The following is a 23,136-nucleotide window of genomic DNA, read 5'->3' on the forward strand; positions in this document are numbered from 1 at the left end:
TGCACGGTAGGGACTTACAGTTTACACCCAAACGCGGTGACGACAGTCCACTGACCGATTTATCAATCCTGCAGCAGCACGCGGGCTTACGCTAGTGCTCGTCTACACAGCTCATCCGTGGACGCCGGTCGACTGCCTGCAGGTGCGCATCGGCTATGCTATCCGCGCGGTGTGGCGTCGCATTGAGTCTGTGTGGTGCTATCGCCTTGGCCGGGCGCCCGGAGCGTGAGGAATGCGCGTCAGCAAAACATCGACACAACCTGCCAGCTACCGTCGGTACAGTAACAGCGCGCGAACGACGCACCAATGCCTTGTCCCTTCTTGCTACGCATTTATGTGGGCACGGGTGGGAGCCACACACATCGGGACTACGCTTTCCTGCCCCTTGCCATGTTCCATCACGAGCAGCAGCACGCGGGCACTGGAGTCGACGCCTGCTTCAACAATGTTCGCAGAACGTGCCAGTGCGTGTGAACTCAGCCTAAGTTCCTACAGTATATAGACCGCGGTCTGGAGTGTGCTGCTTCTCGGCTGGGGGAGTGCAATGGGTGGATGGGGAGTGGGGCGGATGGGGGGTAGGGATGGCGCCATATTGGGTGTCGCGGGCCCGATGGTGGACATTAGTAAAAGAGACAGTCACAGGGGATGTAGGTGGAAGGGGAGGAGGAAGCGCCGCCCCGCGAGCTCACTGTCGATTGGGTGGGATAGAATGCGCAGCTCCGCGGGCGGGCTCGCAGGACAGAGTCAGAGCAGTGGAGCCGCATTGGCAGCGGCACAGGTAGTAAGGCCACAACACGTTTTTGTTTGCCATCATTGTGCGAATTCCTGACCACAGTTCATTGCACACGTGCGCGCGGCGTTGCTGATCGCCAGCCTAGCCCCACCACCACGCGTGGCCTCCCAGGGCAACACCACGCGCAGGGGGCTCCCAGCAGGCACACGTCCTTTACTACCAGGACCACCTCGTCTTCTGTCCAGCCCGCCTCTCAACAGCAACGCGACGTTGGGGCACTCAATACACATTCCTGACCACAGTTCATTGCACACGTGCGCGCGGCGTTGCTGATCGCCAGCCTAGCCCCACCACCACGCGTGGCCTCCCAGGGCAACACCACGCGCAGGGGCTCCTAGCAGGCACACGTCCTTTACTACCAGGACCACCTCGTCTTCTGTCCAGCCCGCCTCTCAACAGCAACGCGACGTTGGGGCACTCAATACACATTCCTGACCACAGTTCATTGCACACGTGCGCGCGGCGTTGCTGATCGCCAGCCTAGCCCCACCACCACGCGTGGCCTCCCAGGGCAACACCACGCGCAGGGGCTCCCAGCAGGCACACGTCCTTTACTACCAGGACCACCTCGTCTTCTGTCCAGCCCGCCTCTCAACAGCAACGCGACGTTGGGGCACTCAATACACATTCCTGACCACAGTTCATTGCACACGTGCGCGCGGCGTTGCTGATCGCCAGCCTAGCCCCACCACCACGCGTGGCCTCCCAGGGCAACACCACGCGCAGGGGCTCCTAGCAGGCACACGTCCTTTACTACCAGGACCACCTCGTCTTCTGTCCAGCCCGCCTTTCAACAGCAACGCGACGTTGGGGCACTCAATACACATTCCTGACCACAGTTCATTGCACACGTGCGCGCGGCGTTGCTGATCGCCAGCCTAGCCCCACCACCACGCGTGGCCTCCCAGGGCAACACCACGCGCAGGGGCTCCCAGCAGGCACACGTCCTTTACTACCAGGACCACCTCGTCTTCTGTCCAGCCCGCCTCTCAACAGCAACGCGACGTTGGGGCACTCAATACACATTCCTGACCACAGTTCGTTGCACACGTGCGCGCGGCGTTGCTGATCGCCAGCCTAGCCCCACCACCACGCGTGGCCTCCCAGGGCAACAGCAGGCATACGATAGTATGTACAACGGCATGCCACGGCGCGCCTAATCGTCCTGGAAGTCTAGGTAGCTGCGGTCAACAGGTGGCTCATCACCGCCCACAAAGCCCTCCCATGCTGATAGCATTGCCTCGTGTGCGCTCATGTGCTCTCGCAACAGCAGGGCATGGGACGAGTCAGCTACTGCCGCCTGCAAATGGTGCTTCAAGCACTCCACGCGCTTCCTGTAGTACTGCACCGCACATTCTCCCTCGCTCTCAATGATCAACTCTTCCTCTGAACACCTTGCCAGCTCATGCATGCACCGCAGTAACGTGGCCTCGACACGGGGGCTAGGACCCTCTGTGGTGCACACTCCCCATGGGAAATCCTGGCGCAGCACTTCGCTGAACACGGCATCCGGCCCGCGGCCCCGCCCGTCCTGCCCCGTTATCCGCTGCATCACAGCGTCAGCGTCAGGAGTGCCGCCCACCGGGTGCGCAAGGCACCACTTGCTCCACCGCACGGCCTTGTCCCACGCCTCACGAATCTTAGCGAGGGCCTTGTCCTTCTCCTTCTTCACCAGGCCTTGCTCCTTCTTCCGCGACTGCAGCGACGACATCAGCTGTTCCAGGCAGTAGTAGTCCAGTACCGACGCCTGAGGGCGCATGCGTGCAGGGTAAGATAACGCGTTAGAGCACGTGTGGTCCCATGCCCCGTGCAATGCCCCATGCCCCCACACGTCCCACCTCAATCTCCGCGTACAGCTCTTGCAGGTCGCTGGCCGCCACTGCATGCAGGCCCGCAAGGAAGTCCTGCGAAGAAGGCGCCCACAGCTTCCAGTCAGGGTGCTCCTGCTCGTGGCGCTGGGCCTGTGGAGAGGACCGAGGGCACGTGTAGGTGCTGAAAACACTCCCAACTGAGCTTGAGCTCTGATGGTGCTGACAAGAATGAACCAGACCACAACTACCGTATTTGCTCGCTACCGCAAGGTAGCGCCCACCTGCTCCTTCATGGACTTGATGACCTGCGGACGTTGTCGTAGCGTTAGGTCGCCCGCACCACCGTACAGGAGGTCCAGCGGCACCTCTCCCGGGGCATCCACCGCGTCCAGGCGTTGTAGCCTCTCCACCACCGCACGGCTGCGCACATACTGCGCTCTTGCGGGCAGCGGCTCAGCTGGGAGCGGAGCCTCTGGGCGCTGGGTGCGCTGTGCGATCTGCTGCTTGATACGCGCCAGCACCTGGACACAGACATGCCGTGCTTAAGAGTAAGGCGCTCCGTGCAGTAGAGCAAACGACTGCCCGCCCTATTACTCTCACCTCTTCCTTTTTGCCACCGAGAGCGGCCTCCAGCTGAGCGATGCGTTCACGCATCGTTCCCGCGATGAGCGCCGCCTTGCGCCTAGCGCGCCACAGGCGTGCCGGCAAGCCGAGCAGCACCTACGACCAAGGGAAACACGCGATGAGTACACACAATGCAGGGAGCTGGCTGCGCCCGAAACCAACCCGCTTGCCTGATCGCTGTACAGCCGGGACACGTGCTCCAGGTGCGCCTCGCGGTTGGCAGGGGCCATGTACCGCGTCACGGCCCCATGCGGCCCCACCACGCTGTTGAACACCTCTGCCGGCTCACCCGTGCCCCGACCCACCCCAGGCTGTTGGGTATGCCCGAACTCCTTTTGGCAAGCGAAGCTGCATGAGAAGAAAAGCCGTGAGCAATTTGTCTAGCACTAAAAGTGATGCGCGCAACTCACTTGTGCGCGTAGCGGTGCCATGGCTGGATGAGGCACATCACGGCACAGCCCAGCGCCACTACAGCGGTGCTCCGCCCAGGCTCGGCAAGCCATTTAGCGAGAGACTTGCTCCAGCGGCACGCAATGTCGTACCACCAAAACTGGATCGCTGTTCCCACACGGAGGAAGGAGTACATGGCTGCAATGGCGTAGATGTGCCGCTCACCCGTAAACAGGTTCATAAGGCGCATCAGCATGCCGTGCCGACACAGCACCGCTCCTGCTCCTGTGATCAGGTTCTGCATGGAACACAACGTTGGTTTGCAAAAAGGACAGTGGCAATACAGACATGACAACGGAGAGCAAAAGGCAACACCGGCATTACACACCTTGCTGTTCTCCGACGCCAGCACGCGGTCAGCATGGAAGGTGGAGCAACGACTCGGGCCGTTGTCTGTCGCCCAGGTCCCGTCCACCTCGTTCACCGCCCCGTTGTGCAGGAAGTAGCGCCGTCGCTCCCACTGCTTGTACAGCTGACAGTGAAACTTGCCCCTGGACAGCAAGTTCAGCTTGAAGCAGCCATCAAAGTGCAGGGAATGAATGCAGCCGGGTCCCGCCAACACATCCTCCACAGACAGCCAGCGTCCAGGCAGCGGCAGCAAGCCACCCGCAACTCTACGAGGCAGAATTATAAGCCGCACCATCAGCACTGGGCGCGCGGCTGCACTTGCAGGTGTAGGCGCCGCCGGATCACCGCCCTGCTGCTGCCCCGCGTCTGCACGCCGCACTGCAGTTGAAGGGCCACCTTCCCCGCCTAGGTTTCCTGCCCTGCCTGCCTCCTGACGCCCATCACCACCAGCTGCTACTGCCGCCATCGACTCAGCGCCTGATGCGGTGGTGGCGATGACAGTAAATGCAGCTGATGAGGCGGTGGCAGTGATGGTGATGGCAACTGCCGCCGCCGCCCCCGGCCCCCTGCCCTGCAGTGGACCCGCGCCGCCGTCACGCCCGCCTCCCTCCCTGCTGGTGTCTCCGCCTTGCTCCGCGCCAGCTGCAACCACGTCTGCAGTGGCCGCTGGTGCCGCAGCTGGCTCCGCCACCACTGCGGCAGGGGCGGCAGCAGTCATTGGCACAGCGGCCGCAGCCGCCGCCGCCCCCGGCCCCCTGCCCTGCAGTGGACTCGCGCCCCCGTCACGCCCGCCTCCCTCCCTGCTGGTGTCTCCGCCTTGCTCCGCGCCAGCTGCAACCACGTCTGCAGTGGCTGCTGGTGCCGCAGCTGGCTCCGCCACCACTGCGGCAGGGGCGGCAGCAGTCATTGGCACAGCGGCCGCAGCCGCCGCCGCCCCTGGCCCCCTGCCCTGCAGTGGACCCGCGCCGCCGTCACGCCCACCTCCCTCCCTGCCGGTGTCTCCGCCTTGCTCCGCGCCAGCTGCAACCACGTCTGCAGCGGCTGCTGGTGCCGCAGCTGGCTCCGCCACCGCTGCAGTAGGGGCGGCAGCAGTCATTGGCACAGCGGCTGCCGCCGCAGCCGCCGCCGCCCCCAGCCCCCGGTCGCATGCTGCAGCGTGTGCGCTATCACCACAGCACGGGCATGCGTTGGCTGCGCCAGCGGCGGGCCAGCCCTCCAAGCCCTCCGGATAGTCACGTACTACGCCATCCAGGTGGTAGTAGGCGTTGAGCGCGTAGCGCATGCGCTTCCGTAGCTTGTCCCTGCCCAGCTTCGGAGCTGCCGCTGCCGCTGAGTCGCTGAGAGGCCAGACGCTGTTCAACCGCCATACCTCCAACATGGCAGCTGCAAATGCGTCTGCGCTCTGATGCCGACTTGAGTAGCATAGGCGGGAGAACTGCTGGAGTGTTGTGGCGTGCCACCACAACACCATCTGCCCCTCCGCCCGTTTGGTCAGGTCCCACGATGTTGGCGTGTCCGGCAGGCAATCCACAACGGTGGGCTGCATGCTGACGAACTTGCAGCAGCGCTTGCACCATAGCACCGGCACGGCCACGATGACCGGCTGCTCCCAAGTGACGACCACCACCGGCACCTTGTGCGTCAGGTTGCAAGGCTCGCAGCATTCGGGGCACTCACTGCCCCGCGCCTCCACAAGGCCGGTGATTGCTGCTGCTTGGCACTGCAGCAACAGCTGACGAGCAGCACTAGCATCCGCGTAGTCCCGCAGGTAAGCCGACGTGAGCTGTGGGCTTTGGGCGAGGGACTGTTTTGCGTCTCTGCGTGTCTGTCGCGTGTGGTCCCTGAGCGCTGCTCCCGAGTCCCCGGCAGCACCCGGGTCCCCGGCAGCACCCTCGACAGTCTCCTCGACGTAACCCTCGAGGTCCTCTAGCTGCTGGTGCTGGTGCTGCTCTGCTGCGAAGCGCCCGTCTGCGGCCCGCTTCCGTGATTGCGGCTGAGGTTGAGCACCGCCGCGCCGGCTCTGCGGGTTACTGCTACGCTGCGCTTTTTCGTCCTTGGAAGGTAGCAAACCCTTGTAAAACTTCTTGTTCTTAGCGACACTCCCGGCTGAGCGGAAAGACATGACGACACATTTTGTCGGGAGAGTCGGTGTAGTATCCCGGGTAATGTTTAGGATGCGATAACGTGTGATCAGCGTTTAGAGGTAAGGCGTGCAGACTAAAGGGCCTGCTGGCGCTGTCATGCAGGGGTCCGATGGGGGGCGATGGTGGGCCGGGAGCGCGGGGAACTTCTCTCGCGGCTTCCGGGCGAGAACCTTATGCATTTTGGAGCTATCTGCATGTGGATTTGCAACTTTCGATATAATTACGATTTGCGTGGGACCGCCCCATTCACCTAAGAAGCGGGCCTATTGGCCGCCCCACCCGCTGGTAAATTGCGAGTGGGGCGCGCGCCATACCTCCAGCTGCCTTTGGAAGCTGCCTGCGCGGTTGATCTTGGCGATTGAGTGAGGCAAATTGGACCCAGGGGCATCGTCACATAGCCACATAGGAGTCAGCAATAATTGAAGGACACAACGGCTTTGCGACCGCGCAAGTTCCCGTCAGCGACGACGCCATGCACCGTGCCCTTACACCGGTTCGGACCTGAATCTCACCAACGCGCCACCGCGCACCTTAAAACCCAGCCCAACACCACATGCACATTTATGTGCCTCCTTGCCATACGGTATGCATGCGGACCGGATTGGGTGTGCAATACCTAGAACCCACGGCTCAGCTCCCAAAGGCAACACATGAGCCGCGCTCCCACCTAACACAGCAAGTATAGGAGTGATGATGTTGACGCCAATGTTCATGGCGAAAACCGCATCCCAACTAGGAGCTCAACACGAACATTGCAGACCCACTGCAAACCTATTCGGCTACCCGAGCCGGATGTGCAAGGCCTCCGCATCCCCGGAAATACCCGTCACAGCTCCACCGCAAACCCTCACATTCCCTCCTGCGCCAGCTCCTCAACCTGCTCCGCGCCAATTAAGCCCCGCACCGCCCGCACCCTTCCTCCGTACACACGACCTCCCCCCTCCACCCGCTCACGCGCGCCTCACTTTCACGACGAAGGCGCGGCCTTCAGCTGTGCCACCAGCAGCGCGTGCACGCCCTGCGCCAGCTCGGGCTGGTCCGCCACCACTGTGACGCGGAACTGCGCGCGGTTCTGCGGGTTGGCCTCCACGCGGCAGCAGCACAGCACCACGCGCTGCGGGTCGGCGGGCCCGCAGGCCCAGTACGCCGCGCCTGCCTCGTTGTGCGGCGAGGGGTCCAGGTAGCCGTGCTCCACGCCCAGGTGCAGCAGCCGCATCAGGCCCTGCACCGTCTCCGGCGAAATGGGTCCGGCGGCGGCGCGGTCCACCATCTCCTGCGCCTTGTTGGCGGGCTGCGCGGCGCGCCAGTGGTCGAAGAAGACCTCCTTGGGGATGTGCACCTCCGGCGCCTGTGTGTGTGTGTGTGTGTGTGTGTGTGTGTGTGTGTGTGTGTGTGTGTGTGTGTGTGTGTGTGTGTGCGTGTGTGTGTGCGTGTGTGTGTATACGTGCGGGAAGCCAAAATGCACGCATGTATACGATATGTTTGCGTGGGAGTGTCGCAAAACGCAGCATGCAAACAAAAGCAAAGCACGCGCTGCTGAACTCCAGCTCCGTCCTCATAAATCATTACCCCATCCCAGCTGCCCACAGCCGCGGTCGACCCACCATGAACTTGTGCATCGCCACCGGCAGCCGCAACTGCATCGCGTTCAGCGCCGGCGCGCCGGCCACGCCATAGTTGAGTGCCAGCGCCGGCGCCTCGGTGAAGGGCCCTAAGCAGGTGAGGCCGATGGACACCTGCAGCTGCTGCTTGGGCTCCAGTACCGCCGGCATGGGCCCAGGCGTCATCGCCACGCCCGGCGACTGCACCGTCTGCACCAGGCTGACGTTGGTCAGCTGCGCGCCGGCGTGCTTGTTGCCGAAGTACAGGACAATGTTGCCGCGGCCGCGCGTGTACTGGCTCTGCAGCCCGATCTGCAGGTACTGGTCCTCGTACAGGATGCCGCGCTCCTGGGGCGTTTTGAAGGAGGTCGCGGGTGTGCATGGAGCGGAAGGCGCAAGTGGGTTTCAAAGTGGCGGGGTTGACGCGCAGGAGCGTGAAGGAGCGGAACCTGATTCTACCGTAATCAAACTACCATATTCCGTAGAGCCAACGTCAAATACGTCGCTGTGACCACGTTTTCCACTTGCCAGCTCGCTGACACGATATGCATGAGCAACTCAACAAGATACTAGGTGTGCACGGACAGATTGCGGACTGACCTTGAGCAAGAGAGCCGAGTACCAGGCATTGACGTCACCGGTGGGCACGGGTGGCGGCACTGGTGCAGGCGCGGGTGCCGGAGGCGCGCCGAAGTGGCTGTCCCCAAATGGATCGGCGGTGGCGGCCACTGCCGGCACCGCCACCGGCACAGGTGCGGGCGCGGTGGCGGGGAAGGGGTTCGCCGCGAAGGGGTTCGCGGTGGCGGCCGGCGGCGGCGCCGCAGCGGCCGGTGGGCCGTACGGCGACGGGAAGGGGTTCGCCGCTGGCGCGGGGGCGCCCGGGTAGCCCGGCGCAGCGCCCTGGGGCACCGCAGCCGGCGCCCCGGGGTAGCCAGGGTACGCTGACGCCGGCGCTCCGGGGTACCCTGGCGCTGGCGCGCCGGGGTAGGCAGGCGCCGGTGCCCCGGGGTAGGCGCTGGGCACTGCCATGGGGTAGCCCGCTGGCGCCGGCGCGCCAGGGTACGCGCCAGGGTAGCCGGCCGGTGCCGCCGATGGCACCGCCGATGGCACCGCCGAAGGCGCGGGGGCGCTGGGCGCGATCACGGCGTCGCTGAACAGGTCCGACAGCAGGTCCACGGGCGTGGCCGGCTTAGGCGGCGCCGCCGCCGCGGCAGCGGCGGGCGCGGCCCCGAAGGCGCCGTTGCCGGGCGCGGGCGCTGCGCCGCCGCGCGAGGTGCTGTTCATGGACAGCAGGTCTCCGCCGCCACCGGGCTGCAGCGCCGGCGAAAGGCCGCTGCCGGGCATGGGCACGGACAGCAGCGGCGAGGTGTTGGCGCCGGCCAGGGTGGAGGGTGCGTCAGCGGCAGCCAGGCTGCCAGCGGCGGCCAGGCCGCCCTCGCCCGTGGCCTCGCTGCCCTCGGGCTGCAGGCGCTTGATGAGCGAGGACTCGCGGATCTGCCAGGCCGGCATGGGCAGGATGAAGCTTGTAGTGGCGGCCTGGGGGTTGGCGGCGAGCGCCTGCTGTGGGCGGGGGCGGCGCGGGAAGGAGAGGGCGGGCGGGCGGGCGTGTTATGAACGCGGGCAAGTGCCTTCCGAACGGATGCGGGCATGCGGGCACAAAGCACTGGCCAATGCAATTTTTTGTATGCCCTAAGCAACATCCAACATGACAGCCGAGCTGCTCCCGCCCCCGCCCCGCTCCTCGTCGCCACGCACCAGGTACTCGGTGGCGCGCTGCTGCAGCTCGGCGTCCATGAACCGCTTGTAGCGGTCGAACAGCTCGCGCACGTCGCGCGACAGCGTCGCGTTGGTTGGCTCTAGCAGGTAGATCTAGCGTCATAAGGCAGAGGGCATGCGGCGATGCGGCATGAGTCAGATTGAGCGATGCTTGCTGCCAGTCGTGAAGACAGGATACGCGTGCTGAGAGTGCCGAGCGGGCGTTGCAAGACGCTTGTTGCTAACTGCTGCTGAGTCCCGCATCGCACCTTGAGCAGAGCCGTCATGAGCAGGCCCTTGGTGGGCTGCGACGCGGCCGGGAAGGCGCCGTGCAGCAGGCGGTACTGCTCCGCGGGCGGCACCTCGGCGCGGATCAGCCGCCCGTACTCACCCAGGATGTAGGCGGCCGTGCACACCAGCGACTGCGGGGCGGGTTGGGACGAGCGGCTCGAGGCGAGGCAAGGTAAGCAGGAGCACTCTGCGGCACACAACTTTGCACATCTGTCGCCGCGGCATGGATGCCCTGTCCGGACAAGGGCGCCGCCGCTAGCGCCTCCCCCACAAAGCTGCCATCCCTGCCTTGTCCCTCGCCGCCAGGCGCCACCCCCGACCCGCTTCGGCACCCGCCACCACACCCGCACCCGCACCCGCACCCACCTCGTGCGCGGCGCCGCGCTTGAGCGACTCCGCCACGTTGCGCGCCGCGTACTCCTGCATGGAGGGGTTGTTGGTGACGAGCTGCACGGCACGGTGCCAGATCTCGTCCGACACGAAGTCACCGCTGCGCTCCAGCAGCTGCAGCACCACGTCCATGTACCACTGCATGCTGGGAGCGAACTTCTCGGCCAGGATGGCAATCTGCGGTGCGGGCGGCGGAGATGGCGGCGGGCATGGAGCCGGGGTTGGTGGGAAGGGTGGCAGCGGGCGAGGGGTCAGGTGAGACATCCCGAGACGCTGGTGTTGCTCCGCTGCAGGGCTATCATCGCTACCGTACTTACTGCGCGCTCAGACCCCGGACCTCTGGCCCCTGCCAACTGCCGGTACCCTTCCAGTCCTCGTTCGTCGTGGCATTGCCAGCGGCCAACCCTCCCCCGCCGCTGCCCCCACCTTGAGAACCAGCTCCTCCCGCACGCCAAAGTCAGCCACCACCAGGTGCTTCAGCAGCTCGCCCACCACCTCGGGCGCCGACGCCGCGTCGCACATGGCGAACAGCAGGTCCAGCGCGCGCCGCCGGATGGACACGTCCGGGTCCTGCGGCGTGGTGCAGCGTGTGTCGTTGGCAAGTGCCAAATGACTGCAATATTCCAGCCATCACACCATGGCGTAAAGCGCGTCGAAATGACCTCTGGAGTCACCTCCCAAGGCCGCCATTCCTACTTCCTGCTGCATCCCTTCCCTCCCCGGTGCATCCCGTGCCTGCTTTGCGCATAGACAGACGCTCCAACCGCCGTTACACCTTGCGCACAGGTATATTGCCTCCCCCTCGTCCCGCACCCCTGCCCCCTCCGGCGCCCCCACCCCCTCCCACCTTTAGGCTGGCCATGACAGTGGCCTGGTGGTGGCGCACGCCCTCCAGCACCTCCGGCATGGCACCCGCCAGCCGCGCCAGAGAGTCCAGCGCCAGGTACTTGGCGTTGGGGTCCTGCGGCGGAGCACACAGCACACACCGGCAGATGGGGAGAGTCATGGGTGAAGCGCACGCAGCCCATTCGCACGCCACTCGGAGATGCAATACTGCCACAGTTGCGTGTCCGGCCACATGCGAGTCAGGGAGTGTGCCAGCTCTCAGGACCTCTGCAGGAGCCGAAATCTCTCGCCCGTCCAGCTAAGTTGCGATTCGCTGTGAGTCGTGATAAGTCCCCATCCTGCCGCTTTACTTGGTTCGTGTTTCGGTTCCCCCGCCTCCACGCCCCGCACCTTGCCAGCCAGGTAGCGGCCCATGAGCGATAGGCACGAGCCCAGCGTAGCGCGGTCGTTGGCGGCGTCGGGGCCAGTGGCGGCCATGGCGTTGTTGGTGGCGGAGGCGTGGTGCAGGGCCACAGCCAGCGCCTCAAACAGGATCGCGTTCAGCGCATTGGTCTTGTTGGGGTTGGCGTTCTTGGCAGCCTCAGCGCTCGCTGTGCAGCAGAGGTATGTGGCACAAGCATGCGGCTTTGAGCCCGCGTTCGCTAGGGCGGCAGCGCTTCGCGCTGTTGTTGTCTCCTATCCGGCTAACGCCCCGCCCCAAACACGGCAATGATTGTCTGGGAATCCCGTCGTCCTCCTGACTCACTCGTGGCGATGATGTTCTGCAGCACGTCGTGCAGCGCCTTGCGCTCCGTGGCGCTGTCCGGCGGCGGAAACAGCTGCAGCGCGCGCAGGCAGCGGGCCTGCGAACAAACGACAGGCGACACCGGCACATGAGCAGCGGTTGGTGGTATGCCATGACACATCTATGCCTTGTTGGATGCCGTCCCTGCCTCCTGCAGTCCTGCGCCAATTCCTGCAGCATCTGATTGCCACAGCCCACAGCACCAGAAACACCAGCACCCCACCCTGTGATGGCCCACCTGCAGCCAGGGCGAGGGGATACCGTAGTACAAGTACTCGGGCGGGATGCGCTCCCGCTCGCGCACCAGGCGCTCCAGGATCTTGATGACACGGCCCTGGCACGTCTCGTAGCCGCCTATGGTGGGGCCCGCAGCCAGGAACCACACGTTGCATGTCAGTGCTCCGCACAAAGGTGCACCGAAGCGCCACATGATGGTGTCGCTGCGCTATCCCTGCATCCCCCAAGTGCGTCTCCCTCCCCCCTTCCCCACCTGTGCCCGAGCGCGCCACCAAGCCGTGCAGCAGCGTCACCGAGCACAGCAGCAGGCCCAGGTCCCGTTCCTCCAGTAGCGCCGCCATGGTCGGGCTAAACGTGTCCGCCGCCACCACCAGCGGCGCGTCCGCCGGCGTCTTGCGCAGCATGCGCAGCAGGCACAGCGACGCGCGCTTCTTGATGAGCGGCCGCGAGGCGCCGCTCGTCTGCGGTTGGGTGCGTGGGAATGGCAGCCGGTCGATGCATTCCTTGCGTCATACGTGCAATACTGACAAACATACTAACACAAGCCAAATAGTGCCGAGGTCATCTGGGGCGGCCTACAGCAGTAGGGAACACGGCACGCGCTCACCAGGAGCTTGATGACGTCCAGCGTCAGTGCCTCCGCCATCTCCTGGCCACCAACTATGCGGCGCATGGACACAGGCAATCGTTATCGGCCCTGCATTTCGGACGACCCCGTGCCACACCACCCGTGACGCCCCTGCTTCACTCCGCCTTTCCCCAGCCCTTTCCCTGCAACCCTTGTATACTCAGCGACCGTGACATGCATAATCATTTGCCCTTCTCAGCCGTCCATGCGACTTACTGTTGCCCACGAAGCTCAGCGCCAGCGCCTGGAACGCCTCGTTCCGGCTGGTCAGGTCCAAGTGGATGGCGTTGATGGCCAAGCGCAGGAACTCGTCGTTCTGCGAGTACGCGCTAGCGGTGAGCGCCTAGCCATAAATTGAAACACATGTTGCCGCTGCTGCGGGCATGTGCAGGGCGCGGGAGCCGGGCAGGCGCGATTCACGAGCAGGCGAGTGCCACTGACCTCTTGCAGCAGGAGCGAGCAGGCCATGTACCCGACTTGTTTGTCTGAGTACTTCGGCATTGGAATTAAGTCACACGCCTGCTTGTGACCGAAGTCAATGTCAAAGCCCAGCATATAGATATACAGGAGCTTCCAGATGTACTTTCGCCGGTCATAGCCTGCGCAAACGGGGCGAACATGAATCTCGGGCGCCGGAACAGCCCCGAGAAGCTGGCCGAAGGGACCAATCCTTTGTGCAACAGGATCTTCCCTGCCAACCCACCACTTAAGCTCTTGTCCTCGCCAAATTTTGCCCTGATCTTTGCTAGCTCCTTCTCCACGCGCCGCTGCTCCTGCTCCTTGTTCTGGCAAGCCCTGATATCTGATATAAACACCTGCAGACCGCGCATATACGCAGTCTTCGACATTTTGGTTTGTTTTCAATGTCTTCTACGTAATGCTGAAGGCCAACAACGGTAGTTCAATAAAGCCAGCAAGTTCGGTGGAGTCTTCAGTCGCAAGGCCCTGGTACTACTTGCAGCAATTGCTACGTATTTATCAAGCAGCAGACGGAGGAGACACTGAAAAGGGCTGCCGAATGGACCGCCATCGAGGGCCATGTGGGCCAGCCATTAACCGAAGGGGGCAAACACAATGGCATTTTTTTGACGCCGCCCTTTGCGCGTGACACATTGACATCCGGATCGAGCACCCGCTGTGACTCATGCGCGTGAAGAAGCTTGGGAGGGAGTGCCGGTTGCAGCTTCGACTTCGAGTCTCGGGCAACAGCGCACCAGTGCTCGCCATGACCCCTGCTCCCCATCGGCCCCATCGGCCTTACTGTACACATGGGCAGCTGTGTCAGACTGCACCCCGGCATGCGCCCGATTCTTCTTTCGCAAGAGACTGCCTCCAATCTATGGTGGTGCCCCTAGAAAGACCCTGCCTTCAAAGTCCACAATCTTTCACCGGCGAGCATGGGTGCCGGTGCACTCTTGCCGGCGAGGTCTCAGCGAGACAGCCACTCAGCTCTCAACCATTTAGCTTGCAGCCACCAAGATCTAGGATTGAGCAGGGGCCAAAGAATGCTAGAACCCCTCATACTGGAGCACAAATGCACAGCAGATAGGTTGCGTCGTTTGCGGGTGCTGTTGGTGCTCAGATGCCCTCGCAAGTCCTTCTACTGGTGGGCTGCGGCGGCCGTGTGTCGGGGGGCCGTGGGCTCGGGCAGGCCCGGGTTGGAGAGATAGACACACAGCTGCAACAAGTTGATAGGTAGGCATGTGCATGCGGCGGATACCGGTTGGTACTGTACAGGCGGCAAAGGGCGAGTGAGGATAAGCAGGCCGCGTAGAATGCGCAGTGGTGCGATGGGACAGGGTAAGAGGCACGTTGGCGTAGTCCCGTACGGGAGGTCTCGGCTGAAAGCCTGTTTGGCTAGTAATGAGAGTCTGGTCAAGAAGTTGGCTCATAAGAATTAGCTATGGCGATACCCTGGGGGCGGGGGTAAGCGCGACGTGGGCTGGTCACCCCACTGCCACGGAAGTCACGACAAGTGTGCTCTCGAGCGAAGCGACTGTGCAGTCCAGAAGGGGATAATTATGGGCGGAGCGCAGTAGTTGTACGCCACATCCGGTACACAACCTGCGGAACACTCCCTGGGGCATCATTGTTGCCGGCTGTCATACAACACCTTCACATTCAATACGCGCCGTCAAGCCGTCAAGGTATGAGCGCGCAGCTGGTGTAACGTCGGAGTTGCTGTTCTGAGACATCGATAAATTGTTGCGTCTTGCTGGCAGGCGGTGAGTTGCTGACGCGCCTTCCTCACGCTCAGGGCGCCCGGCCAGCCCGCAACACGCATTCGCATTCGCATTTACGCATTTCAATGACGCGCGCACACACACACACACACACACACACACACACACACACACACACACACACACACACACACACACACACACACACACACACACACACACACACACACACACACACACACACGCACACACACACACACACACACACACACACACACCGGTAGTAATTCCGCAAGGATTACTGGCGCGGTGAAGGGTCGGAGTGCGTTACCCTGTGGACTCCAGAGCTGTTTGCGCTCTGCCGGGGAAACGCCAGGTCACGGCAGCCCTCGTTTGAGAGCCCTGTCGTTGGTTATACCAGATACACGATTCACGTGATCTGGCAGAATAACCATGGAAACCGTTGTCTCTCTCTCTCTCTCTCTCTCTCTCTCTCTCTCTCTCTCTCTCTCTCTCTCTCTCTCTCTCTCTCTCTCTCTCTCTCTCTCTCTCTCTCTCTCTCTCTCTCTCTCTCTCTCTCTCTCTCTCTCTCTCTCTCACACACACACACACACACACACACACACACGCACACGCACACGCACACGCACACGCACACGCACACGCACACGCACACGCACACGCACACGCACACACACACGCAGCGGGCGGGCGGGCTTCATTTTGTTGCTTTTTGAACACACGTGCAGCCGCACTCGCAGCTGCACACGCAGCCGCACCCACCTGCACGTGGGGACCAGGTGTGCGCCGCCGTATCAGTAAGTAACTCCGGCGCCGTCGTTGGGCGGGCTTTCGTTCCCTCCTTTAACACACACATCCCGCAACAACGGGGTGGGAATCAGGAAATTAGGCGTGCGGTGTAAACGACTACACATCTTTTTAGCGCGCCCCGGGTGCGGAGCGTGGACGTATGCGGCGTACAGGTGCGACGTGGGGTCAGGCCGAATGGTCGCCCGTGGGGTTCCAGCCTTCCAGACTTTTCGCGGGTAAGTATGAGTACCGGGGTAACTCTGGGGAGCTCTAGGGCCGTGTTCATTTGGGTTTTAACACACACCGCAATGCCACTAGTGAAGCAGAGTCGCAGTGCACCTGCAGGCATGCGACCCATGGAAAGCGCTGTGGCTGGAGATGGTTACTGATGTGCTGCCCTCGTACTCGCAGCGCCAGCAAGCCGCTGCACCTCAATATCAAGAGACCAGCAGACCCGGGCAGGACACGGGCACGGGAGGTTACAACAACATAACCTGACGCCGCACGACGACGCAAAGCGGCGGCTGGTACCGTGTGCTCAGTGCTCCGTGCCTGCAATGCGTGCTGATACTGCGACCAAGCTACAACTATCCTGAGGGTCGTTTCCAGGGGTTGATCCACAATGGGGCAGCCCGTGCTCGGCAGCACCAGGGGAGGGTCATCTCCTGCCTTCTCCTGCCCAGCACAGCGCCGTGTCAATCCGCGCCCATGCAAGCAACGCTTCGCGACATAACCGAATTGTCGCCACACACACACATACGTTAACATGTTCATCCAAGCTTAGACGAAGATGTTTCAAGGGCATACGTTTGGGAGGCATAACAGCTCGGCCAGGTAGCTCACACAGTCGCTGCCCAGAGAAATGTAAAATGGCCCCAACTTTGACGCCCCCACATGTTGCAGCGATGCGAGGAGTCCTGGTGAGAGAGAACGTCAGGCGCCTAGCCCGTTCGGTTCCCCAAATTATTTCTGACGGCGATTGACCTTGCTTCGATGAATGCAGGCTTGTGTTATTGGAGGTATTGCATTTGTTGTGTCCGCGCTTGGCGCGTGGGCGACCAAAGTGGAAATCTCAAGCCGCTCCTTGCTCCTCGGCGCGGCGGGGACGGGAGCTGCAGCCGTTTTACTCATGTCACTGCTACATTACTGCTTTATGCAAAGAGCAGACAACAATGGCCCGGAGCAGCCCGGAGAGACTCCCATGCTCAGTCCTTCACGCGAGGGGGTCGGTGAGCTGACGACTTCAACACGGTGAGTGCATAATTGTCAAATTTATGATTTGCGATGTTGATGTCCGGCCGGATGGCAACCCTGACCCCGGCCCTACCTCCCGCCTACCTTGCCTCGGGTTTGGACGACACAACCACGACACAGGATGGACCGCGAGCCTGTCGAAACGATGTCACTTCCGGCTACACCGAGCCCTCAAAGCGCTCAAGCTGCAGAACTAATGACGGCAGCAGCAACAGCAGCAGCAACACCAGCCCTTCCTGGGCCTGACACCCCCGGGCCAAGCCCCGGGCCGGGCAACACGGTGACGCACTTGCGACAGGCGTCATACGTCTCCGACGAGAAGTATGCACTAGGTGCGGTCGGAAACATCACAGTTTGGTTCATGGGGCATGCTTAGAGGCCTCTTGACCTCACGGAACACGCTTTTGACGCCATTCCATGTGACGCACCATTCCTGGTCGCAGTCCGGCTCGCCCTTGGTGTTTGCGCTGCTGGCAGCGAAAATCTATCGCTGGTGTCCGATTGGCGCTCGCGCATATTGGCCGAATGGTAAGTGGTGGGGTGTGCGGACTTTGACGAGCAATTGAGAGTGGGCGAACGCGAGCATGACCGTTGCGAACGGGTGAAGAGTCAGGGCCGTCAGGCAACAACCGCCAACATGAAGTATAAGAATGGGCTGTGCACTCGGCCTCTCGGAAAGCGTGTTCCGTGTCGCCAAGCTACGGTCGACGTGCGTGCCACCGGCGATCGACATTCAACCCACGCATCATCAACCCCTTCCTCGTCCGTGCAGGCTCCCGAGCAATTTCCAGCTGCTCGCTGCCGTGCCCCGGCTTGTCCCCGAGGCTGTGCCTCGCATGGCGGAGTTGGAGGATGGGCAGCGTGCGGGGGAGGGATTTGCGGCTGAGCTGGAGCTGGGGGCGCATTTCGGGGAAGCATATAACGAGCGCGACCCCAGCCCAGACATTGGCGTGCTGCTCTCCGTCCTGTGCAAGGTGCGGCAGGGTGCGGCCGTGGTGGGGGAGGCAAATTATTAGGTAATGTCGTCATCTGCGAAACCGCAGGCGGCCGGTTTCCGTTGCTCGTCCTGGTCAGCAGCGCTCGTCCTCCTGAAGCACGTCCAATCTTTTCCTGCGCGCTCTGCCCCTCCACCAACCTCGCCCCCAACCTCCCACCCAAACCTTCTTCCACCTCGCACAGGTGGACATCGACTCGGCATGCGAGGGCCGGGGGGCAGAGGCCGGTGAAGGCGGCATTAAGCAGATGCTGCTCCAGCGACTCGGTGGCAGCGAGGCGCTGCCACGTCGCGTGGCGACCGCGCTGCTGGGCCGGGAGCTTGACACAGTGGCCGATGACGGTCTCGTGGTCACGCTGCAGGTGTGATTGTCTAGCCGGTGTGGGGCGGCAGGGTTGTGCTACCGCAGTCATCAGGGTTTCCGCTGTGCCAGAAGAAAGGAAGCAAGTTGCTGGTGCTCTTCCATAAATGTCCACAGGCAGATGATGTGTTGTTCCTGGAGTACATCTACACCTCCGCTGCTCAGACCTGGCTGCCGCTGCACTGCACACCCAATGACCCACTGTGCCTGGTGAGCAGCCCGCCGTATCAACGGAAGGCCATGAGCGCCTCGTGCGTGACCCACGTGATTCCGTCCAACCTCGCCTTAATACAACGGCTGACGTCGGTGTTTGCCTCCTGCAGCCTCCCCCGCCTCCGCTGGGTGGCGCCGCCGGTGCGGGCCGCTACTGCGCCCTGGAGGTCTCCCTGGAGCCGTGTGTGCTGGTCATGCCCTCGCCGCAGCCGTCGCCAGTCAACTCCTGCTCCGGAGGTGGTGCCAGCAGCGCTGCCAGCACGGACTGGGACGGTGGGGGCTGCACCTTGGCGATGGTGTCGGTGTCGGTGGAGGAGTGGCGCAGCCCGCTGCTGGACGTGTGGCCGGATGAGGTCATGACGCAGGAGCCCATCCGCCTGGAGGTGCACCTGCACAGCAGCAGCTGTGCCTTCTCCTCCAGCCCGGCCACATCGGCCTCGGGCGGCGGCGGCGACGCGGCAGGCGCGGTGGCGGCCGCCGCCGCCGCGGCGCGCATGTCGGGCCTGCCGACGGCGGAAGTGGCTACGCAGCCGCAGGAGGAGGAGGGCGCGGCAGAGGCGCGGAGGCAGGCGCTTGCGGACCCCAACAGCTGGGACCCATCGTCGCCGTCGGCGGTGCAGCTGATCCGCCGTCGTGGGGATGTCGTGGTTCACATGCCGGCGCGCCGCTGCCGCCACCAGCAGCACCTGGGCGCGCCCTGCCCGCAGCCCTATGCGGGACTGCTCGTGGTCGAGGTAGGCGGCTGGCGCGTGCGCGCGGTCGTGGCAAGTAGCGTTTCTTGTTGTATTTGGGCTTGCTGGCGTTCATTCTGCAACCCCTGCTGCCCCTCCCTTGCCTGGTGATGATGCCTTACTTCTGGCTTGACCTTGATCACGGCCCTCGTCCGTTTGCCAAGGTGTGGCGCGGCACGGTCCTTTGTGGTGTGGGGCACGCGGTGCTGGTGGAGCAGGAGCAGGAGGACTGCCGCTCTAACTCAGCTCCAACGCCCGGAGCGCCACGCGCGCCCACGCCCCTGGTCTCGTGGGCCACGGAAGCTGCCGCTCTCGCAGCTGCCATGCCAAACACGCCACCCGCCCTCACGTCACCGCTGGCGCCTTCACCACCCCCGCCACCACCGCCGCTACCCGCCCGGGTGGCTAGCAGCCGCGCCGCCGGCGCGCCGGGTGCGTGGTCGCCTATTCGCCCCGACTCACCAACCATTGGCCGCCGTGCCAGCGACCACATGCGGCACGTGCCGCTGCGGGGTATGGCCCTGGGCGGCAGCCCCGGTGGCCTGGGCGCGCGGGGCTCCTGGGAGTCAGTCTCCACGGAGGCCGGCTCCTTCGAGTACGCCACCGTGAGGGCGCCGCAAGCGGCGGCGGCGCGCATCGCCCAGGACCCCAGAAGCCTGCTTCTCCAGGTGAGAGGCTGAAGCCGGTCCATGTACATCGGGGTGCGCGTAGTGCCGCAAGATTGTACTTTGAGTGATTGCTTGGCTACACCAAAGCTGTGCTGGCTGGTCCCAGTTCTCTGACGGTGCTGCCGCCTTACACGCGCCTCCAGGATCTGGGTTTGTTCCTGGTGTACGCCACGGCGCACGCGGGCGACTCGCTCTCGCCGTCCTTCATGGGCCAGCAGCTGCGCAGCCGCCTGCAGGTGCGGTCGTGATCAACGCCTAGTCCCGCCGGCTGCGTGCGCCGGCTGCCATCTCGCCATTATTGATGCACAGTTGGTGCACCGCTTTGCTGCTGGTGCCTTCTCATGTTGTTCCTTAAGCCCGGCCTCGGCCCAAACCCGCAGGTGCACGAAGCGCTGGTGCGCGCGGGCTGCCGTGTGTTGGACGCAGCGGTGGAGGCGGGCCTCCCCGCGCTGGCGGCCGCACTGCACCGCCGCCTGCGCGGCCTGGGCTGCAGCGACAAGCAGCTGCTCATGGGCGGCGTGCAGCGCCCCGCGGGCCTGCCGCTGCTGCACCTGGCGCTGCTGTCCGGCTGCCATGGCATGGTGAGAGAGCCAGAGGCTGTGGGTGGGAGGGCGCTGTGTAAGGAAGCGCGTGACGTCATGCCACATTGTCAAGGCCCAAACTTGGTGAGAGCTTTACCATAATTTCGCGTGGAGACAAACATCTGTCCATGCTGTCGCCATCGCAGGCACTGCTGGCGCTTGAGTGGTGTAATGCCTCCAAGGGCGTCAAGGGCCTGACGAAGCCCGTCACCGTTGTCTTGCCTGCGGCCCCCGATGCCGGTGCCGTGGCAGGTGCTTTTGCACGCAGCTCGTTGGATGCCGCCGGCGCGCCGGGGGCCGGCAAGGCAGAGGCATACAACCAAACTGTGGTTGACCCCCTGCAGCTAGCCCAGTCGCTGGGCCTGCACGAAGAGGTGTCGCAGCTGGGATTCCACTTCCCCACTTTCAGCAGCCCTACCAACACGTACCGGCCGCTCTGTCACTGAAATGTCAAGCGGCCAGCGCAGTGCGCTTGTCTCATGAATGTCATGATTGCCCGCGCGGTCGGACTATGCTTTAGGCGTGCTGAACGGATACTGACTGCACTCACGCGTCACTAGAAATCACTAATGGGAGGTTTGCCACAGTGGCACTCGTCCTGCAATCATCCTTGGAGGTGTGGTGCACGAAATTTCAATGACGCACACTTGCTACATCCAACAATCAGGCTTCATTTGTTTGCGCTCCCAACTCACTCTTAGTCGCTAGTGTCACGTTTGGTACCAGTACTGGGGTAGCGGGAGGTTGGTTTGGGGCTGACACCCCGGCGCGTTGAGCGTTCGGAGGTAGCGTTATAGTTTGGGCACACACCTCGATTTGGCTTGACTGGTACGGCCCGGGGCAAAGCTGAGGGTCCAAAACGTGCTGGGTGCTGAGCATGCACCACATGCAGACGCAATGCATACCAATAAAGGGCCGCGCACACCGTGTCATTTGCATACTTGTCTGATGGTCACGTAGCGTTAGGGTATTTAGCTTGATTATGTTCATTGCATTCACCTTTGAGCATCTATCATACTGAGAAGTCAGGAGTGCTGTGTGGTTGCTCAAAGATGCAGCCCTAACATTCACGCCCTAACATTCAACGATGCATGGAAGGGTGTTACGGTTGTTGAGGTGCAGGCGACGCTGGTACTACCTGTTGGCGTAAGCCGCTGTCTGGGAGAGCTCCTCAAACGATCAGGCGCCATACTGTATGGTTGATTAGTAGGCCCCGATGGAAAGGGTTATGGCAGTTGGCGGGTGGAAGCATTACTTTTACGGATGGCTATCACGTTCATTTCCCAGGGCCAGTAACACACACGCGCACACACACATACACACACACACGCACAGGGCGGGCTGCGTTTTGTTGTTGTCTTGTAACACACATACGCATACGTCGCGTGCCCGTGTGGGGTCTTCATCCTGTGCGGGTATCCAATATCAATCACGCCTCAAGTTAAATGGCTGCCAGTAGGGTGCAATCGTGGGGGGGTTTGCTTACTAATAGAATAGATAATGATACCGATGTTTCCCACGCGGGTTCCATCTTGGCGGTCGGCTTGCCGTCTGTTGTTTGGGATGATGGTGCGTTGGAGGGGCCCGTCCGGCCACATCTCTCCACCAGAGGGAAACCAGGGTACGCAACAAGTGCAGTGAGATTTTTGAGTTGCCTGTCGCGCCCGGGACGTCCGCGCCGTGCAGCATGGCAGCTGCTGGGACGATGTTTTGTCAATGCAGGGAACCGGCGCTGCAACAAGCGTCGGGGCCTGCCTGGTCGATTACGGGAGTCATGTATGTACTTTTACGGTGTGTACCTGATGGTCTAGTGCGCATGTTCAACCCCGTGAGTACGAAGGGGCATGACCTTATTCCTCGCAAGGGCAGGGCTTTTGCAGCTACGGTATGGCGTTGACCGCATTTGGCTATGCCTTGGGGAGTTGGGGAGCAATGGCCGTACATGGGGCCGAACGTGAAAGCCTCGGATGCCCCCGGTCGGCTGGACAGTTGCATTTCGCTAACGTTTGAGGACATTGAGGATGCGGATTGGCCATGGCAGGCCTTCGCCAAGGCAGGTGTGGACGTGCTAGGTTGCAGGTAGCGTTTCTCTTTGGGCTCATGGCATGGGTGCGGGGCGCCCCTGCTGGTCGGCCTGAACCTTTATGTAATGTCTCAATCCTAGCTTTGAGTGTGGCTGTGACGGAATGAACAGGAACATTGCGGGTAGGGCAACCCCTTGAGGCCCCCACTCCTCGATGGAACCCCTGGTAGCAGGTATGGCCAGACTTGGTGCTTCAGGGACTTGGGCAGCAAGCCTTGCCTTCTTGACTGCCAGAACGCAGGAAACACATGCTTGTCATGGAATTCCCGTTATCCGATGTGGCAGCTGCCTGCAGTATGTCCGATTGTCCTGTGAGTGGTGTTGGCTAGACCACAGGGCATGGAACACTGCAACCCCTGCCATACACGTGCACACGAGTGCCCAGTGGAATCAAAGGCCGTCCACTGATTCCACGACAATCCATTACTCCGCCATGCCGATAAATATACCGCAATCAGACTCCCCCCCCAATGCGCTGGGGAGCTAGGACGATGTGTGGTCAGAACCATTGCCGGGGCAAGGGTCCGAGGTCGGGGCATCGGGGAGGGAGGATGAG

The 23,136-nt window shown here is 62.6% G+C and overlaps 3 protein-coding genes across 4 annotated transcripts; 1 reads left to right on the forward strand and 2 right to left on the reverse strand.

The window, feature by feature from the left end:
• Nucleotides 1-775: 775 nt before the first annotated feature.
• Nucleotides 776-6,223, reverse strand: CHLRE_12g489002v5 (uncharacterized protein). Its single transcript, XM_043067887.1, has 9 exons — nt 5,008-6,223; nt 4,819-4,908; nt 4,007-4,719; nt 3,639-3,916; nt 3,399-3,576; nt 3,205-3,324; nt 2,886-3,125; nt 2,632-2,754; nt 776-2,540 (listed from the first exon to the last, which is right to left on the reverse strand). Exons 1-9 carry the CDS (start codon nt 6,146-6,148, stop codon nt 1,950-1,952), a joined length of 3,474 nt encoding a protein of 1,157 aa, XP_042918050.1. The 5' UTR covers nt 6,149-6,223; the 3' UTR covers nt 776-1,949.
• Nucleotides 6,224-6,297: 74 nt separating this feature from the next.
• On the reverse strand, nt 6,298-13,693 carry CHLRE_12g488850v5 (uncharacterized protein). Of its 2 annotated transcripts, none has more exons than XM_043067884.1 (16): nt 13,406-13,693; nt 13,144-13,301; nt 12,919-13,018; nt 12,682-12,734; nt 12,328-12,535; nt 12,076-12,191; nt 11,799-11,895; nt 11,444-11,643; nt 11,055-11,168; nt 10,634-10,777; nt 10,184-10,384; nt 9,796-9,948; nt 9,527-9,640; nt 8,372-9,328; nt 7,775-8,119; nt 6,298-7,518 (listed from the first exon to the last, which is right to left on the reverse strand). In XM_043067884.1, exons 1-16 carry the CDS (start codon nt 13,548-13,550, stop codon nt 7,138-7,140), a joined length of 3,486 nt encoding a protein of 1,161 aa, XP_042918051.1. In that variant the 5' UTR covers nt 13,551-13,693; the 3' UTR covers nt 6,298-7,137. The 2 variants fall into 2 exon arrangements, with proteins under 2 accessions (XP_042918051.1, XP_042918052.1); XM_043067883.1 differs by having other exon boundaries at nt 8,372-9,331.
• Nucleotides 13,694-16,458: 2,765 nt separating this feature from the next.
• On the forward strand, nt 16,459-23,010 carry CHLRE_12g488800v5 (uncharacterized protein). The gene is made up of 12 exons (XM_043067882.1): nt 16,459-16,615; nt 16,699-16,946; nt 17,070-17,281; nt 17,393-17,477; nt 17,722-17,923; nt 18,129-18,305; nt 18,422-18,514; nt 18,628-19,251; nt 19,413-19,916; nt 20,060-20,152; nt 20,297-20,497; nt 20,644-23,010. The coding sequence occupies exons 1-12, from the start codon at nt 16,601-16,603 to the stop codon at nt 20,941-20,943; spliced, it is 2,754 nt and encodes a 917-aa protein (XP_042918053.1). The 5' UTR covers nt 16,459-16,600; the 3' UTR covers nt 20,944-23,010.
• Nucleotides 23,011-23,136: the final 126 nt, after the last annotated feature.

This window comes from Chlamydomonas reinhardtii, chromosome 12 (genome assembly GCF_000002595.2).
Source record: "Chlamydomonas reinhardtii strain CC-503 cw92 mt+ chromosome 12, whole genome shotgun sequence".
NCBI lineage: Eukaryota > Viridiplantae > Chlorophyta > Chlorophyceae > Chlamydomonadales > Chlamydomonadaceae > Chlamydomonas > Chlamydomonas reinhardtii.

What these genes read in the sequence shown, in the direction of transcription:
- CHLRE_12g489002v5 (XM_043067887.1), bottom strand. Translation starts at nt 6,148, where the DNA reads ATGTCTTTCCGCTCAGCCGGGAGTGTCGCTAAGAACAAGAAGTTTTAC. An exon ending in TGGCACCGCTACGCGCACAA is followed by an intron (nt 3,577 to 3,638) that starts GTGAGTTGCGCG and finishes CTTCTCATGCAG; the next exon opens with CTTCGCTTGCCAAAAGGAGT. An exon ending in CCCGGCTGTACAGCGATCAG is followed by an intron (nt 3,325 to 3,398) that starts GCAAGCGGGTTG and finishes CCTTGGTCGTAG; the next exon opens with GTGCTGCTCGGCTTGCCGGC.
- CHLRE_12g488850v5 (XM_043067883.1), bottom strand. Translation starts at nt 13,550, where the DNA reads ATGTCGAAGACTGCGTATATGCGCGGTCTGCAGGTGTTTATATCAGAT. An exon ending in CTGTCATGGCCAGCCTAAAG is followed by an intron (nt 10,778 to 11,054) that starts GTGGGAGGGGGT and finishes ACCACGCCGCAG; the next exon opens with GACCCGGACGTGTCCATCCG. An exon ending in AGCGCGCCACCGAGTACCTG is followed by an intron (nt 9,332 to 9,526) that starts GTGCGTGGCGAC and finishes CCCCGCCCACAG; the next exon opens with CAGGCGCTCGCCGCCAACCC.
- CHLRE_12g488800v5 (XM_043067882.1), top strand. An exon ending in TCGCGCATATTGGCCGAATG is followed by an intron (nt 17,478 to 17,721) that starts GTAAGTGGTGGG and finishes TCGTCCGTGCAG; the next exon opens with GCTCCCGAGCAATTTCCAGC. An exon ending in TGTCCGGCTGCCATGGCATG is followed by an intron (nt 20,498 to 20,643) that starts GTGAGAGAGCCA and finishes TCGCCATCGCAG; the next exon opens with GCACTGCTGGCGCTTGAGTG.